Source organism: Numida meleagris, chromosome 5, assembly GCF_002078875.1.
Source record: "Numida meleagris isolate 19003 breed g44 Domestic line chromosome 5, NumMel1.0, whole genome shotgun sequence".
NCBI lineage: Eukaryota > Metazoa > Chordata > Aves > Galliformes > Numididae > Numida > Numida meleagris.
Window position 1 is genome coordinate 8,634,948 of NC_034413.1, and position 19,313 is coordinate 8,654,260.

The 19,313-nt window shown below is 39.6% G+C and overlaps 1 protein-coding gene across 2 annotated transcripts in view; it reads right to left on the reverse strand.

Annotated features, from left to right (window-relative positions):
* Positions 967–19,313, reverse strand: part of VTI1A (vesicle transport through interaction with t-SNAREs 1A) — a 253,033-nt gene continuing 234,686 nt past the window's right edge. For both annotated transcript variants that reach the window (XM_021399470.1, XM_021399469.1), the window contains exon 8: positions 967–2,081. Coding sequence is in view for 1 of the 2 variants with exons in the window: in XM_021399469.1 (XP_021255144.1) it covers positions 1,988–2,081 (94 nt within the window). In the remaining variant the exon portion in view is untranslated. The remainder of the gene's footprint in view (positions 2,082–19,313) is intronic.

Sequence of the window (19,313 nt, forward strand, 5' to 3'; positions counted from 1 at the left end):
ACCTGAAGCTACACAACCTTAAACTCTTAATTTGAATGCATGTTGTGACTAAAGGTCAGCCAGCCTCCACACTACGTGCTCAACACCCGCACCTTTCCATGCTTGAGAGTCATGGGATACCTACCTCCCACCTTGCAAATACAAGAGGAGGGGGTTTCCCAAGGAGACATGCAGGTGGTGAGGGGGTCCTGTTGCCTTGTCACATTGCCAGGCTGTAGACAGAAGCAGCTGAAAATGACCAAGCAGCACTGTAGAAAACAGCATCTCCCAAATAAATACATGGTTTTGGATTACCCAGGAACTTTTGTACCAGTCCAACTCTGCAGCCATTGACATGAGTAGGCAGAGAAACCTGGCAGAGAAGCCACTTTGGAACTGAGATGCGAGTTGTATGAAACTCAAAACCCACACCTGACCACACATGCTTTAACTCATTTCAATGAGTTCCATTTTTCTTCCTGATCTTTTTATTCTGCATTTACCAGCATGCTTCTAAATCTTAGCTCTTGTATCAATACCAACATCCTTTTAGCTGAGTTATTAATTTCCATGTAGGAAATGATGGGACACATTTAGGGCCCAAATCAACTCCCAGGCGCTTATCCCAAATCAATCCCAGAGACAGCACAGCATATTGGCAGTCTGCAGGGATGCTGAAACCCCAAAGATCTAAGACACACGATAATTTGGTGCTCACTTCCTACTCAATTTTCAGGGAATTTGAAAGCCATCAGATTTTGTTTCACTGAACATCTTCAGGAAAAGATTTTAAGTGTAAGTTAAAATCCTTCTCAATTTGTAGTATTTGGAAGAGATTACCTACAACAGATTGAAAAATTCTCATGAAAATTACCACATCACCAGAAAAATGATCCTTGCTGGAGCTGTAATTCAAATGATGTAGACATAGCTACAGGTGAGGCAGAGCCAACAGGAAACGAGAAACACACCTCATTTACACAGAGGTAACCTGGTAGATGAAACTTTGATATATTGTATCAGCTAAAAGCAAGTATAAACGAACATTTTTACAGTTTCTGTTCAAAAAGAGGAACATCACATCAGAATTTATTAGACTGAAAATATTTTCAACACCTGGTGTCAACATGGGCCAATATGCAAAATCTAGAATGTATGGTAATCATGTGTTTGTCGCTGGACTATTATTTAGGATCTCTGTTTAATCAACAATGAATAGATTAATATCTTTATACACTTTTAATAAAGGTCTAGCATGTACACTTGGTAGCACATAAATCAACACTGGAAGATTTGAAACAGATTCAACAGATGGGCTGCGGTCACAACTATGTTTTCAGCAAGTGATGCTTTATCACAATCTTGATGAAAACGGAATTGTTTTGAATAAGCAGAAAAGAAAGTTTAATTTAAAAAAAAAAGTTAAATAGTGCGTTGGATTCACATCAGATATCAAACACCTTCTAGGTTGTTCTCTTTTTACAACTACTGTTCCTAACCAGGTTACATCTATTACAATGATTCATGATCAGTAGTTAGTCACAGGAGACAGGTTCACTTTCTACATCGTTGGTCTGCGCTTTACTTATATTCTATATCACATAAGGTCAGGTACTGCTTGATATTCATACACCCCACACAGCACAAGAAAAGTGCAAAGATCCCCTTTAGCTCTCTAAACTCTTGCAGCTTACATACCAATTGTCTGGGCTAGAAATGGACACATTAGGTCTTCCGATGCTGGAGCAAGCCCTCCCCCAAACAAATATTAAGATTCCAAAAACACTCAGATAAAGACAAAAAAATAAAAATAGAAGAAAAACAATCAACTCCACATGCCATCAACTATGCCATCAATAATACAAAGTATTTTACACCACTTGCACCTGAGTTGAATAGTGGAAAAGAGAGGGAGACTCTGTCAGTGCAAGAGAATGATTCATGTGACCACTTTGTCTTAATTACTCAGAACAAGCCGTTTGTTGCCGCTTAGTGCAGAACAAAGATATCAGCGTCCCTGGACAGAAAAAAAAATAGCTGCTGCGGTGGTGAGGATGATGAAGACTGCCAGAACAACGATCAAAATTCGGTTTTGGATGATCCTGGAAAAAAGCAGAAGAGAGAAAAAGAAAAGCTATAGTGAAAATAGAGAACACATTAAACAGTATAGAGAGGTACAATGATAACAATCATGGAGAAAAGGCACGGGGTCACAAATTCAGGTTTTCCGACAGCATTCTGCATATCTTGACTGTTTTCACTTCTTTCAGTTTCCATTACCCCACACTTCTTTCTGAAGCTATTTAATTCAACTTTGGGATTGAAGAAAGAATGAACCTTTCCTTAATTATGCATACAGATATAGACATATTAGAATAACTGAAATACATCATGCTACTATTAATATTAACCTTCTAAAACAAATTACATTATCAGTCCTCAGTTGATGCAGCCCATGCAGGGTGCTCTGTAGCAGTAAATACCATTACATTTTTAAAGCTATTATGAAAGCTTCACAGCTTTTTTTTTTTTTTTTTTTTAATCTGAAAGGAAACAATTTATTAATTTTCAAGGGATTTTATTATTAGGGTACAACATTTCAAGGAAACACATGTCAATGAGGTACTTACTTGTACTAAAATACCAAGGGAAAAGTATGAAAGATAGTTTTGAAGAAAAGGATGATATAAAGAAGCAAGTGTCAAACTGTGAAGCTTATGTTGTAAAAGCATCTCTCGTCTCTGTAGCATACCTTTACTTATGGTAATAGGCGAATGCTGCATTTACTATTTAGCATAAGAAAGTAGAAATTAGTGATAATAAAAAGATACTAGAAGTAGTATCCTGATACCGTGTAATCATTTCTGGGAGAAATCCCTGCTTCTAAAATCAGACATCACATGGCTCCAGATTTGGCCTGAAATTAATAGGTCATTTAAAATGAATAAATCAATTAACAATGGAATTTGAGGTATTTTACAGAAGGATTCTGAACTGTAAGAATCCAGTGTTTGTTATTCCATTCTCACAGAGGAGGAAGAATATTTTCATAGGCTCCTTGTGACACAGGAACTTTTGCAAGACGTATTTGTACGAGAACCATATCATCAGAATCGGAGAGAGACAGCAAAAAACCAAACCCAAACCAACAACGGAAGAACCCCAAGTTATTTTTGTTCTTATTTTGTTGTGGGTTGTTTTTTTTTTTTTTTTTGTCTTTTTTTTTTTTTTTGGTCATGCTTCTGTAAAACAGAACAAAACAAAGCCTTTACCAACCAAATAATGGTAAAAAGAAGCAAAACCGTGTTTTGTGAAATATACTGAGTGCAAGGCTCAAACTTGAGAAGAGGGAATGTAACATGTGAAAACGGAGTGCATTTCATGCAGTGAGAGGGGTGAGAAACTAGAGCACAGAGAGCAGAGGGGAGTTTTCCTTGGAAAGTGTTTTTCATTTGGATGTGGGTGGATATACATATAAATTATATTGGAAAGCGGAAGGAAAAATGCAGTTTTAACCTACTCCAGCTCCCTCCGTGCTTACCCCCCACCTAAAGAAAAAGCAGCAAATGGATGGATGCAAACTGTCACATCAGACAGACACCCTCCCCTGTGACACTCTAAAAGGACTAGCTCTCTATCCTCCTGACAGGTTACAAAATGATCACATTTGCTGACACGTCTTCCGCAAAACTGCTTTAGTGTTTGTGTCCACTTTCCTAGCAGGAGATGAATGGGCTGCTTTGTCCTCATTTATCACTTAAAGCTGAACTAAGATCTGTCTCGTTTATTTTTCCCTTCCTCACTAGAAAGGCTCAACCACGGCATTAATTCTTTTGCGATGACAGCTAATTCAAACTTAACAGGCAATATTTACTCTGCCAAAAGGATGAGGAGGAGGGAGGGATGCTTCTCACTCTTAAGAAAGAAAAAAAAAAAAGAAAAAAAAGAAAAAGAAAAGTAGCGGGCTAACAAAATAAAGCTAATTGAGGGCTTTTGGTTCTTGTTGGTTTGCACTTCAGTTTAACACCTGAACTTACAAGCTTCTATTCTGCGGTGGGGTGTGACATTCTCTGCCAAACACCTGATAACAAACGATCCGCCCAGGCAAATGCAGGAAAACCAGAACATATATTTACTCACTCACCCTCATCACTCCTGAAAAGATACTCAGCAAAACTGAAACTCAGCAGTGAAATAGATTAAAAGCATGAAAAGTTTTAAAACATTCAGCCTTAAGTAATACACAGTGCAGCTGGCTTGACAACCATTTTATTTGTGGGATGTGGGCCCCAAGGCATCCATAATGCTAATTTACAAAGGATTAACTGTGAGTGAAACTCGCTTAATCTAACACATAGTTAGGCAAAGGCATACATAACATACCGAGTGTTTAAATCAACTCCTATCTCTGGCCTACCGGAAAAGCATTTCATCATCTGAGATTTAAAATTACAGAAAAATCAGAAGAAAAAAAAAAAAGGTACCAAATCCTCCAAAAACTTTATTTTTAATACTCTGGCAGTGCACACCCAATTGCAAGATTATTTAATCGGTGTCCACGTCTCTAAAATCCTCATCAAGAGAGCACTGAGTGAGGCACGCTGCCACCTGTATCTGCTAATTGAAGGTTCACTTACAGCGAGAATCTAGGAAATACATATCAAAGTTCAATTTCTAGGAATCTGAATTAGTCTGCATGCTGCAGCAAAAGAATATCATATTAAAAGGAACAAATTAATCATGAAATAGGATGGATGTTATCAACAGACTCCTACACTGAAGCATTATATACTTTTAATATTCAAGCCCACAGTTAAAGATTAATTTTATATCTTTTTTTTTTTTTAAAAAAAAAAAAAAGAATAACGTTAAGTTATACTGTTGTACTTTCAAGTGAAGAAGACTAAGGTGCTGGGAGGATGGGGCTCCAAAGGAGGCAACCAGTGGCAGGATGGACCTATGGAAGGGTGAGCAAGTGGCATGTGTGAGGCTGATGCTGGAAGATGCCTGTTCAGGTCGGGGACACAAGTTCTGGGCCTCAGCACATTTCCGATCTCCAAGTCAGTAGGCAAGGGCAGCCCTCCGGAGCAAAGAAAATATCAAGAGGAAATTGGGTTCAGAGTGATAGATAGACTGCAGTCAAGCCAGCTCACAGCGGTAGAACAATGGTTGGCATTGGCAGGACCCATCTGTAGAGGAGCCTATAGTACTGTCACAGCCAGACACTGCCAGTGGGCATTGCTCTAGGCAAAGCAGCAAGGAATTTAAGTGGGGGAGGGAGTGATCATACCAAAGGGGAAGAAAATGGAGTCTAATACTCACTACAAAAAAATCCCAAAGGCTAACATGCTCACAAGAAGCAGATGATATTCTTTTATCTCTACTACACCTTAAATTCGACAAAATCTGGTGAACGAGGAAGCCCAGTTTCTTCTTTGAAAATGCAAAGCATGTTTACAGGGTAAATAATTTAAGAAAGAATACATACTTGAAAGAAGACACCCATTGAAACATCCATGGCTAAAATGCCTGAAGGCAAAAACTTGTGCATTTGCATGCTGCATTTTATTAAGTTAGCACACTGTAGCTTTAAAAGAATGCATGGCCAAATTAAGTGGAATGTGTGACTGAAACATCAAGGATTCCTCAAGTTTACATTATGAATCATAGCACTGTTGATATGAGATGAATTAACCATTTAGTCGATGCAGCTTATGCACTGAATTCACACCAAGTTCTGCTGGAGCCCGGCGTGCTGGAGCTCGTTAACAGCCAATATCTGCTGCTCCTTTCATACTTGGGACTCCAAGAGCACAAGGGCTCATTCTGCTTTTAGTTAGAAGAGATGAAAAATCTGTGCTTTTAAACCAAGCTCCATCTAGTTTATCATGGACAGCAGCCCAAAACATTTGGGTGCAAAAACACATAGAAACAGTAACTAAAGCAGATGCAAGTGTAGCATTAAGCCACGCACGGGAAGAGCATGCTGGACTAACACGCCAGGCTATCAGTGCAGAAAGTGCATCCTGCTCCTGTTGAGTCTCTTCTGCTTCTCCTTTCTTAATGCCTGACCCCACTTCCTAGCTTCCTACCACTGGATTTGCCTTGGGAGCCCAAGCCAGCTTTGTTCTACAGCTGATCAATCACACAGGCCGCTTTCCTTCCTGGGGAGAGGGATCACCTCCACTCACATACATGGAGACCACTGCTTTGGAGAACAAGTCCCACAGCCATTTCCAAACACTGACATCCTTGGCAAATCTCCCACACTCATGCCATGCCAGAAGTTGTGCTGCCTTTCCACTTTGTAAAAACCAAAATGATTCTCCCCTTCCCTGTAGCTTCACACATGCACACACACAATGGGTCTAACTCTGTTTGTGCCATGTTTAGATCTGTGCCTTATAAACACAAAGCAGTTCCCCAATAAGCTTTTGCAAACCTTACATTAAGGATGCCAACCGTGTTTAAACCTTTTTACAAACCTGCATTCATTAGCAGGGAAGTGCACGACATCTATATGGGTTCAGCCTGATGTCTTGCACATGTCTTAGTGCCTGATTGACCAGCACTGAATAATGATGCCTTGCCATTAAGCACTGATGGTACAATAACAATTGTCATGAAAATTAGCAATCACGGTAACACGTTAACTAAATACAGCTATAAACGAACCAGTGCAGACTCTGGGAGCATCAAGAGTTTTGTGTGCTTAACTTGAAATAATGAAGACTACAAATAAAATACTGCAAAAATATCTATCAGAAGCTCAACTCTGACACTGATACAAATAAAAAAAATGCAGACGGCTTGGGGGATCAGTTAGCACACATTCATTACAGCACAGCTCTTTATCCTTAAAGAAAACGTCTTGAAAAAGAGTGTGCTCAAGAACACAGACTGATTGATGACGGAGCACTGTCCAACAGTGTTTCACTGTAATACATGTATTTAAGATTTAACTAGAAGTGATTCCGATGAGTTTGTTGGGCAGAAAGGCTTCTTCTTTGTATGCAAGAATACATTTTAGATGGTCATTTCAAATTACATTTTGGGTACCCTTTCATTTGTAATCTGCGGGTTTTGCTAACATGGAAAAAAAAAAGAAAGTTGCATATAAATCAGTGGTGACTTTCAGATGCCCAATATTAATGAGTCAAACAAACAGAAAGTGTAGGTCTAGTCACACAGGCAAATACATACCAGCATTTGTGAAATAAATATCAGCAAATGTGAATTTAAAGTAATACAGCCATACTCAATTACCTTCTGGGACAGACACCATTATTACTATATATAAGGACATCCTTGTTACTATCTATCAGGAGCTTTCAGATCGAAGCACTAGACCCAACACAGGGGAATAAAATGTTATGATTGGTAAAGCAAAGCCTTAGATACATAATGATAAATCTCTAAGTTCAGGGTATCTGGGGGCTGTTCAAGTAACTATTCATCTTTCCCATCTTTAGGTTTAAGAATGCTTTTCTTAAATAAAAGCAGCTGAAAAGAACTAGACAGGCTGTGGGAAAACTTAAAGACGTAACAACCTACTGAAATAAAAGTGTAAGAGAACTCTGCCTAGCAAAATTACAGCTGGTTGGAAATACCTGACTTGAGATGTTACATCATTAACAACAGAAATTAGAAAACAGAAATATTAGTGAAAAAATACCAGCATAACTTGCTTACAACTTCTTAGCCCTCTTTGAGTTGACCTTGAAAAAAGTACATTGAAAATTCTCAAGGTTTTTTCCTCCCTCCCAGAACTCTGAAAATAAGGCCAAGTTCTTTGTGTTCTCCAGGTGAGCAGAACCAATTCCACTGTAATTGACATTGCATATTTAAAAGTGAAAAGGCTCTGCAGGGTGGCAGAGAGTGAATGGGACTCCCCATGGCTTACTTCTTGACAAAAAGGCCATGCTGCCTGGGCTCTCTCCAGTCTGGAGACCCACCATTTCTACTAGGAGCCTACATCCTGGTCTCTGAATTCCCTCCTGAAGGAGTCTCTTCTTGCCCTTGGGCTAGCGGCTCTACTTTCTTATGCATAAATCCTTGTGAAAATCCATTAAAAATTGCTGAAAAACTGCTGAAAACTGAGCAGATAATGAGATTAAAGACTCAGAAATGGAGAATAAAAAAAAAAATGACATTTTTTCCAGGCAAATAGCAGGGTTTTTTGAAGAAGACAGGCCTTACAAGGAGACTAAGATATTGTTGGTAGGTCTGAGGAGTTGTGCAGAGATACATGCTCTAGTTTTAAAAAGCAGTCTTAAGGACTGGAGCCACGTACTTATAATAACATGGATACCAATCTCTAGTTATAATATTACACTCAAACCACATCAATGTCTTTCCACCTGGGCCCTGAATGAAAGAATGAGTCATGTAATAACAGGTGCAGGAAGGTAGACACACTATCCAACTTTAAACATCCAAATTATATCTAGCTAATCTCTCTCAGCTCCCTGTCTATATGAACTAGAGTCCTGCTCTGAACTGCCTTCTCTCTTTCCCGTTCATATACGCATCACAGGAGAACGAGTCAGTTTAGTAGCTGGCTCAGTTAGGTGCACATTAGGTAGGGATGAATCCCTCAAAGCTCAAAGATGAGGTCCAAGCAAGAGCGACAGTTTCCCAAGACCAAATTTTCTTGGAGAAAGCTTGCTAACTCTGAAGGCAAAATCATCCACCAAAGGTTTTACCATATTGTAAAGTGTCTGCAATTTCCCATTAATCAGAAAAGAAACTACAGAGGTGAAACTCAAACATAAAGCAGTAGATTTCATTACTAATTAGACAAAAAGTACCTCGATTCTCCATCCTTTAATGGACCCCTGATTTCACATGAAACTCTGAGCAGAATCAAATGCAATTCCCTTTTGACAGGAATTTTGGAGGAGCAGAAGATGGGAACTAGGCTCAAGGAACTATATTTTGTCACCTTCTGATGATCTTACCATTAAGACTGTAAAGTAAAATAAATTCTGTGGTATTTGGTAGTTAAAACACTTACTGAGATAGCTAATTCCTAACAGAAATCTTCTAATAGATTCCAAATGTAGCAAAAGCGTATGAACAGCACTGGAATATTTTGTTATTTGGTGTTATTTGGTGGCCATCAGGATCATGATTATCATTGCTTGCATGAGTTCTGTCTCAGTGAGCTGGCAGTCTCAGGAGGTGCAAATAGTACACAGGAGACCACAAGAATCTGGGGGGAATAAGTGGATGACGGCTTGATTGAAGTGGCCTGGGAAGGCAAGATATCTACAGAAATGTTCAGAAGACAAATGTATGAAGACTTGAACGTGTAAAGTGCAAGAATATAGAAAGCCTGAAAGAGGACCTCATGGACAGTGGGACCTAGGATATAAAGGCAAAGGCAAGGTTACTGTTTATCTTCTGCTAGCTGAGGTTTTATTCACTGCCTACTTTTAGAAAATATGGGCAGATATTTGTGAAGGATGAAAAGCTTCTGCTTATGAGAGCCCCTGACAGGGAGCATTTCTCTGCACTATCCTCAGTGACACAACTTCAGCTTTCTCCTGTCCCCATGCCTGCCCCTTCCATGGAGGGAACAAATTAGATTATTACTGTCATTAGGAGGAACAGCGGGTGGCTTCCGGGGCCATGGAAACTCCCCAACCAAAAGTGGAGGGAGATTAATTCATTTCATGCAAAGCAGAGGCAACACCAGATCTCTCTGGCAAGTCTAAAGGAAGATCACATGTGCAGTGGCAACTGCAAGTGGAAGGAGTCAAGGTTGCATTAATCTCCAACCAGCCTTTCTCAGGGTACTGGAGTATCAAGAAGAACAAATGATACATTTAGTCACCTGAGCATGACTAAGAACCATAGGGCTCAGCAAACATTACGAGCGCTTTAGAAAGAGCTCCGAGGGAGGGCAGATAGCCCAGCTGTCGGAGTAATGGCATTCTTCAGCACACTGGCTGCATGTGGCCCTCGTCCCCAAATGGTTAACAGGAAAAAAAAAAACAACAAAAAACCTAACCCCAGTCCCCTCAAACCTAAAGCAATTACTTCTTCAACAGATGAAACACACGCAAGCTGTAAAATGGCAAGAACATACATGATCACACATTGGCTTTCACAATAAATACAGTTAAGTTTACATTCTGTCCAATTTAAGGAAAGCAAAAATGTCTAAGTCTGCATTTTATCATCTTTCATAATCATTAGATGATGGATAAAAGAAAGCAACATCTTTCACCTTGCCTCACTTCAATAACTACAGCTTTTAGGTGTGGTGAAGCTGGAGACTGGACATTATTTTGCTTATATTACTTTCCCCTTATCACACTATATTTGACTGGGCGTCTTTTTGTATAGAAAGTTTGCTACATTGTCTTAACAATGTTGACCTCTTTTGTAAAAACCTGAAGGCATCTGCAGCTATTGTTCCTGAAGATGTGCTCTCCAAAATGTTACCATTTCATGGCACCTCTTGAATGATAGAATTTTTTTTGTATATATTCTTTTTTTTTCTTTTTTTTTTTTTCCAAATGCTATAAAAGAAAGGAAAACAATCATGGCTAAGGCCATTTGTGAGATGGCATTAAAAGAGCCTACTCTGAGACAGATAAAAATAATGAGAATCTTTCTGTCAAGAAGGATTTAGAAAATATCACTAGCATTATTAAAATTTATTTTTTTACTGTGCTTTTTGGTTCCCCCTTTTCCAGTGATAATGAGCAGGACTGCACACCTCCACATTGCTAGCACTTGTTTTGAGCAATAAATTCAGCCTTCCAGTCTGAAGACATTTCAGACAACAATTTTGACTGCTATAGGCTTATTTTTCAACCTGTCCTGTGCTTTGAGTCTTCCTATAAAAACCAGTTCATAAGCTAATTTTCCACAAGGCCAGTGGAACAAATAAAAATCAATTTTTGCCCAACTGGTTCTGAGAAAACCTGGGAATAGTGAAGACAGAACAGTGAAAAATAAAAAGAATCGATGTATTCACAAATGGTTTACCTGATAGAGAACTATCAAATTAGTTGACAGGAGATACTTGCCACTATTAGAGTATTTTCTTTTCAGCATGTTACAGTATTTCTATTAGGGGAGCAGAAATGCCTCTACTTTGTTATGACCTCAGACACCTCGGTTTAATAACCACTCCGAGCCTCCATGCATTCTGTAAAGCTAGAGGGCACAAAGTCAAAGTGCAGAAGTACTTGCAGATCTTGCAACCGGAGGGACCTGCAGGCCCAACCTGGCTTAGAGTGGGTGTAAGTTTTCACGATCTCAGAGAAAGAGCAAAGATTCCTGTCTCAGTGAACACAGGGAGACATTCATGACCTCAGGCCAACCTTGTCAAGAGGAATTTGGTCCATCAAGAAGGGAAAAAATTGTAAAACACTGCCCAGACTTCCCTCCCCAGCAGAAAAAAAACCCCACAAATGTTCAGGAGAACACTGAAGACTAACTAGTTTAATACCTCCTGGAGAGCAGCATACAAATTTCTCCAAAGATGGGAATCCCATTCTAAGACTTCCAAACTTTCAGAACTCCAAGTACAATGCAGAACACAGACTTTAATACTGCGGTTCAGCCCCTTTCATAATCCTCTCCACTAATTAGGCAAGCACTTTTGAAACTGCGATACTGAGATGGACGGTTGCTTATGTCTGTCTGTCTGCAGGCAGGAAAACATGTCTGAAAAACTGACTGAAGAACAGAATCTGCTTTTTGCTACAAATTAAACATCACTTCAGTGGAAATAGTACAAATCTGTAATTTCCATGCTTAAGTATTAGGGAAGCTATTTTTAAGTAGCTGTAATCTTCACCATCGTATGTAGCATTTTATACACTCCTTCATTTTTATGAGTTGGCATTAAAATGTGACTCATTTTAACAGGAAAAAAAAGGATTAAGTATGTCAATCTGAAGCAAAGCTGCACATTACCTATTTTAAAATACTGTAACACCATGGAGACATCATTTCTAAGGCCAAACAAAACATTACTCAATAAAGAAATGGCATGAAATATAAAATATTCAGCAGAGGAAGGGTACTTGGAGTTAAGCAGTTTCACTGCCAGTAAACAGCATCATAATAAATAATGTGCATCTAGAAAAAAATAGTATACCTGTTCTTCACTACTCAAGATGTAGCACCTTAGCCTTGGAAACTAATAAAGATACCACTCATCTACTTAAGCACATACAGGGAGAAACTAAAAACACCACACATTTTGATTCCGAGCCTCCTACAACTGATGTTAATTTGCTTATGATATCTGCCTGATTTAGAGCTAATCTTCTGTAAATTAACTCCTAATGCTGTCTGAAATAATCCTCTTAATGCTGGTCTGTCTTGAGTACTTTATATCAAATACCATGAAGTACGCAAGCATAAACAAGGCATGCAGTATTTGCAGTGCTGTTGGCTGCTCTCAAATATTTGCTGTGGGCTCAACTGTGCCATGAAGACACAAGCGTGGTGCTGAGCCGTGCTGCCCTGGGGCAGCTCCGGGAAGGCACAGGGGCATGTTGCTCTGGCCATCTCTTTCACTGGGGACAGGACACCAGGACTGTGTCCCACTGCTGCTGGCCGCCCCAGAGAAGAGATGCTCTTTGCGTCTTTACAAAATGGTGCAGGAAGTGCAATTCCATATTCCAAATCTCCCACCTCCAGCAGCACATGATAATGAGGAAAAGCAAACAGTTTGGGCTTTGAGATTTCAGAATGACAAGATGGGTGTTAAACGGCACTAATTATCAGCTGGAAGCCTAATTTGACAACTGGTTTGAAAAGAGAGAGACAGACAATTTCATTTCTTCAGATGGAGAAATATTTTAAGGGTGTTGCTTCAACACTGGTCAACGTAATTATTATTGTCAGTGTGCAAACTCTGTATTCAAAAATATATTTTTTCCACTAAATCCACCGGAACAATTTTCTCCCCCAAAATTAATTTAATGATACAGCTGAAAACCTAATTGATATTTGTGAGCAATGCCATTCTAACATATTATTTTCTCAGTTTTTGAAACATAAATGGCAGGCACAAGTTTGACTGAATAGACTTCTTTATGTTTTAACAGGCAGTTTATTGGCCCAGACTCCAACATGTAACAAGCACAATTGCAAGAGCAATACATTTTTAATTGAAAAATTCATGTATTTTTACTATGAAAGTAACTCAAATAACAAGCAACTTTGTCAGGTAAAAGGCTTTAAAATTTTTTTATATATGGAATGTTGTTTAGAAATTATATGCTCACCATAGCAAATGTTTTTAGGAGGCTATTAAAGGGAAAAAAAGATATATATTGTTTAAGCCATACTTTATTGGAGCTTGCTTTTTCAGTACGTTAAAGAACAGATAAAGCACAGTGATCAGTGAGCCGTATGTGTCCAACAGCCCTTCAAGAGCCTTGTGGAAATGTATAAAACAAGCAGTGATACAATCCTTTGCCAAACACCGTCATAAATTTTTTATTTGGCAGCTAACATTCTCACTAGTTTTCTTGGCAGCAATTGGGACCTTTAGCAAGAAAGGTGCAGGAGAAAAATACCTTGTTTAGAGATGTTTTCAACACTTTCTGGGATTTTTCAGAACTTCTGCCTGCAGCACATTTTACAACCATGGTCTCTAGTCACCTGATGAGTAGGTGGTGGTTTTAAACTTTTTTTTCTAATATAGACAGCCTCCTACCCCCCTCTGGCCTTCAGCCTCCGATGTGAGTGTAGAGGGGGGCTGAGGTGCTCCGCAGAGATACAAGCGGTTGCTCTTCTCTGTCTAGACAAAAAACTGAAAATAATATCAGAATGTACCTCTCTTTGCTCCTGATACTATCTGTATCTGATTCCCTGACGACAGAGATAAATGAAAAGCAAACGTGTGCTGATTAGTTTTGCATAATTTCTTTGGAGGTCTCTGCAGAAAAGCTGGTCACAGGTGTGGCCAGCCCAGTCAGCCATGGGCTGCCTCGTCAACAGAAGTGTGGGACAGAGTTCTGTACCCAGATGCGCTCCTCGAGGAGCTGCTTTTTGTTTGTTTTCTAAGATGTACTAAACTTGACATCTGATGCACAGCCTTCCCGAGCACACTCGTGTATGCCTGTGCATTGTCTGTGCGCAAACATGGCTCCAGCAGAGCACTGGTTTGGGCTACACGGGATGGAATTACACAGTGGGCTCTCACCAGTTCACTTACAGAGCAGATGTTTTATTTTATGGAGTTTCACTGCTTCAGAATAGAAATAAGATTAACCTATTCTACATCTCAGCAACTTCCTCCAAAAGTTTCACAACAGTGAGACACATTTCAGCCCTTTGCATGGACATGAAGGAAACAGTTTGTCTTAACCAGATGTGGACCAGGAAAGGTACATTTTTCCGATTTGTCTCAAATTAGAAAAGTTGGAATTTACTTTTAGGCAGCATAAATCGCTCTAAGCATGGGCTTAATGAAAGTGACAATGCTACACTTGCAAACGCAACCTAATAGGCTTTCCCACAGCTTGTGCTCCAGTTTTGGCTCTCTTGTTTACTAGGGCCATCATCCACCCAAAACCTTTAAAGAGCACACACAGACATCTAGTGGCTGGTGAAAACACTGCAAGCACGTCATTCCATCCGAGACAGCTCTACAGGAGACACTGAAGTTATGCCAGGTATGAGCGGAGCTAATTTCGTCTCCGTTAGAACTATGGATGGGCAATCAAACAGGAGAGAACTGCTCTCTTTGTGCCATCTCATGTAGTGAGAGAGCTGCTCTCTTGGCAACTCTGGCTTCCCAAATTTCCCTCAGCACCGATTCATTTTAACTCACAGTCTCAGCTAATTTTACTTTTCTTTGAATACTTTTGCATTTCTCTCTCCTTGCTATTATTTTGTTGTACCCCAAAATGGAGGGCTTTAACTATGCAGTATCACCTTAGAGACGCGCTTTCTGAATGCAGCCTCACGCAGTGGAAGGCTATGGGAAAGCCACAGAGGAAAACGATTTTACAGAAAACAAAACACACCCAAGATGAAAAATACACGGCCGATAATAAATTCTAAATTGCTGCTGGAGGAATGGGATTTGATCTACAACCTGCATCCATCAGTGGAAAGATGCCTATAACTTCAGTGGGGTGCGAGTCCCACATCTGCAAAGGAGATCAGGAGACACGGTTTTGCACAGCGCTATAAGAACCCAGCGCCCTGATTCTGCTCTCAGTTACACCAGTTTGAATCAAGCGGTACTCAGCGGTGTCATAACCCTGTACATCTGTGTCAGACCCTGTGTTGCAAGGGCAAGGCTGATGCCAGGAATGCAAAACAGATGTTGCTTTCCTAATGTTTTCTTGTTGTCATTTCAGTTGTTTTCGCTGGGTTCTGTTTTAATTTTGGCGAATAAAACAGGTCGGCAGGACTTTTCAGAGACCAGACTGGAGCAGTGTTTCTGCCTCTTCCCTTTTATTTTGTGTGTGTGTGTGAATATGCAGAGAACCTCAGTTACAACTGGGAAAAATCTGTGTTTTTTCTGTTTTTTAAGCTTCATTTGAGCCATGCTCTGTTCCCTTGGGGCAAAGTGAAAGGTAGCTATTTGCGGATGGGAAAAAGGGCTTTTGTGAATAGCAAAACTGCATCACCGAGCAGCTTAAGAAAAAGATTTTTTGAAGTTATTTTTACTACTATTTTAAGAGGAAACGGGGATAAATATATCTTTTTTGCATGTTGACTCATTAACAAATTTGGCAATAAACACTTTATAATTAAGTCCGCTAGTTTACTGCTGTCCAGAAGTTTCTCAATACTCTTTGCACAGAAGGTTTTGGAAAAAGTCAAACTCAGAAACAGCGAAGGCAACTCCCAGCAACTTGCTCAAGCAAATCTATCAGAGGCTTAAACTCACTTCTGAGCACTGAAATTTGAGATGCCGTATCAAATAAGCAGCTCTTTTTCCCCAAAGAGAAGAAACTGGGTGTAGCTAACCTAGTGCATAATAGGTTTATTCTCATTCACAAAACAGGAATTACTTTATGGCCCCAAAGTAAAACTAGTACAGAAATATACTAGCAGATTTGCTGCAGATGTGCTCTGTGACACGTATGCAGGGAATCTGCTATTAATCACATGCTAAGATTTTAATATTATGTAGGGTAATGCAGGCAATCATTACGGTGAAGGTTCTGGATTCATAAAAGCCTAACCCACAAATGGGTCTTTTAAATTTAATACGTTTGAGCTCACTCTCACACTGCACCAGTTGAATTCCCTGCTTCAGCCCTCACCCCGCACCCCGTTACGTACATTTATTTCAATATCTATTGTGTGTTTCTTTTTGTGTTGGTGCTCGGCTTCTTTCTCTGTGACACATGACAGTTGTTGGTGAAAGTGCAGCTTTTCAATTCTTCCCTTTGCCAGACTATGACAGGAATGTCCTTGTTAGAGGGGCTGTTTGTGAGACCTCTGGATCCGCTTCTAGCGCAGGAAATGGTCTGGCTCAAATGCTGGAAAAGCCATCCTTCACCTGAATCCTTCAGAATGTGTGTCCGAACAGAACTAGAACCTATGTATCTGTACCCGGGTTAGGATTACTATGGATAATTATACCGTGAAAATGCATTATTCTGACAAAGCAATCAATCACGTTATTTCTCACAATTTCAGTTCACCCCTAAAATTTTCCTTACCTCCAAAGCCAGCTGGATATTATATTACCAAAGCTGTTGAAAGGGTGTAACACTAACCATGAAGCCAAAGGCCACTAAAACTATGCAATGCATAAATTTTTATTGTTTGCTCAGCATTGAAATCTCATTAGGGCTCATAACTCATCGGCACACTGCAAACATTTGCATCTGCTGATCATGAGAACTTAGAAGGAATGTACACCTTTGGCTAATTTACTTGTTATGTTTTCAGATGAGACCGTGTGTGTGTTGCTTTTTACTTCCTTTTAAAAAAAGTCCTCACACAGTTGCAATTGGAATGTCCACTTTTTAAACTAAACTTGCATTTGCAGTTTCTCAAGGTTGTTCTGTTGCTGGCAATGTTCACGATCATCATTTTACAAAAGCTTCATTTGACTTAGTATTCAGGACAGTCACTGTTTGAAAACTGTGCCCCATAGAGCATTTCGCTTCATTCATCCTTTCTGCTTTATGCAGTCACATTTTAATTAGATTAAAATTTGTCCTCCAATTAGCTTTCATTAAAGTATATAGTTTACAGCAAAAATCTCCACTGAGTTGTGCTTCAAAACTGTGCCTAAAGTTTAAAATTAAATAACTGTGCAAATGAAGTGATTATGAAGATTATTACTATGCAAAAAACATCAGTCACTTCTTGGTTTACTTATACATTTAACTCTGTAATTTATTTTGCCAACTTCAATACCTCTGTGTTCTCCAGAGTAGTAATCATAATAATACCTTGCAGTTACAGGATACCTTTCATTCCTAAGGATCCTCAGGGGCCTGATTCTGCAACCCTTATGCACATTGGTAGCTCTGCTGAAGTCCTTGAAACGATCTGAATCTGTGCTCCTTGCTCCATGTGCAACAAACTCAGCTACAGGTCAAGTGTTCCCATACCCACGGAGTATGATCATTATGCAAAAAGTTCTTTTGCCTATTTCTGGGTGAGATGTAGCAGCTCTTCAATGGCGTGCAGATACAAGACTCACCACTTTAAACGAGGGTGTGAAGACAGATACTCCACCTGAGTTAAAACTGAAGAGAAAACTGAGAATGTCGTTATCCAAATCGGAAATGGCTCGGTACAACATGGGCTACATCACTCGTGTCACTCATGTCTTCAGATTCAACACTGCCAAGTATCAGATGCCCAGTTGCTAATACCTCCTGCACATGCAAATTTACTATGTGCTGAAGGCAATATAAAGTTTACAGTTTGCAAGATTGATCCTACAACCAGTACAGGCATTTGTTCTGGAGCAATCTTTCAGCGGAACACATGGGACAGTGCGCTGGAGCAGAGCTCTGCAGAAATGGATCTGTTTGCAGGAAATTCTCTTCCAATAGCAAAGAGCTATTCCAATAGCTATAAATATATACTCATATAAAAAAAAGAGAGTGAGAGAGAGACGGAGAGATGCAGCCAACATTTTAAAACTAAAAATAGAGACACTTGGGTTACAAAAACAGGGACCTGTCTTTGCTCTAGCAACATTTTTCTGATAGGAGGAACACAGTTGAAAACAAATATTTTACTGCAAATGAAATGTAGTTTGAAACCATGAGAGAGCAACTTCAGCAAAATGCAGGAGTGTAAAAGCAGTGTTTCCTATTTACTCATGCACTAATTGGTTGAATCATTAGTAAATCTTCACATTACTGAGGTAACTAGCATTATTCCCACTTAGCAGATGGCAAAACTAAAGATTAAGGGTGTCAAAGGCTAGGGGGGAGTTTATAGTTTAAATGCTCTGACTCCAAGCCTTGTACTCAAGCCAAAACCATGCTTCCAAGATGCAAAGCATCCAGCAGCAATACTAATTTTAGGAGTCATGCTCAGGTCTGTCTCTCCTCCCTCTGCTCCCATTTCCTCCTGGTGTTCATTTCTGCCATCACATTGCAGCATGCCAACCTCTGTTGTGCTGATTCAACAGTTTGTGTGCCCACGTGATGAATCAGATCAAGGAATTGATCCAGGACAAAAAAAAGAAAAAGAAAAACGTAGAGTCTGGGAGAGCAGAGCTGTTTTGCACAGGATCAGTTCCATTTCAAGACACTGACTCTAGAACAGAAGGGTGCGTGAAAATGAGAGGGGCAGCTGGATGGGGCAGTGAGTAGTTTTGGGGGCGGGAGACCCCACTGTTGATGTTGACAGTTTCAAATCACAGAACTGAAGCCCAAGCCATCCTGAAATCTTCCAATTTTCCTCTTTCTTTTTTTTTCAAATAACTTTTTTATATACTGTACTACCTTTGCACAAGAAATTTGCATAAGGCAATTCAGAAAATGGAAGTGTTTCACTTTCCTCAATTAAATGCCTGAACGCCAAATTCACCCTCTAAATTATATTGACTATACTGCAGAAATACTGCTCCATTTCCTCAGTGGAGTTGTCGTGTTTCATAAAATGCAGACTAACTAGTCATGCTTTACGTCAAGAGTGCATTTACAAATAGTTTACAAAGGATTTGGATGATTAAACATATACTGAAACAGTTAATCAAATTTAGGAGGCTATTTTAGAATTCTCCAAGTCAAACAGTTACTTTTGTAATCCTGGTTATTGTTTTCTACCTTATATCCAGCTCTAATGCACACCATTACAACATTCTGCTAACTCTTTATAAATTATTTGTGTTAGCAAAATTGAAAACCAGCAACAAA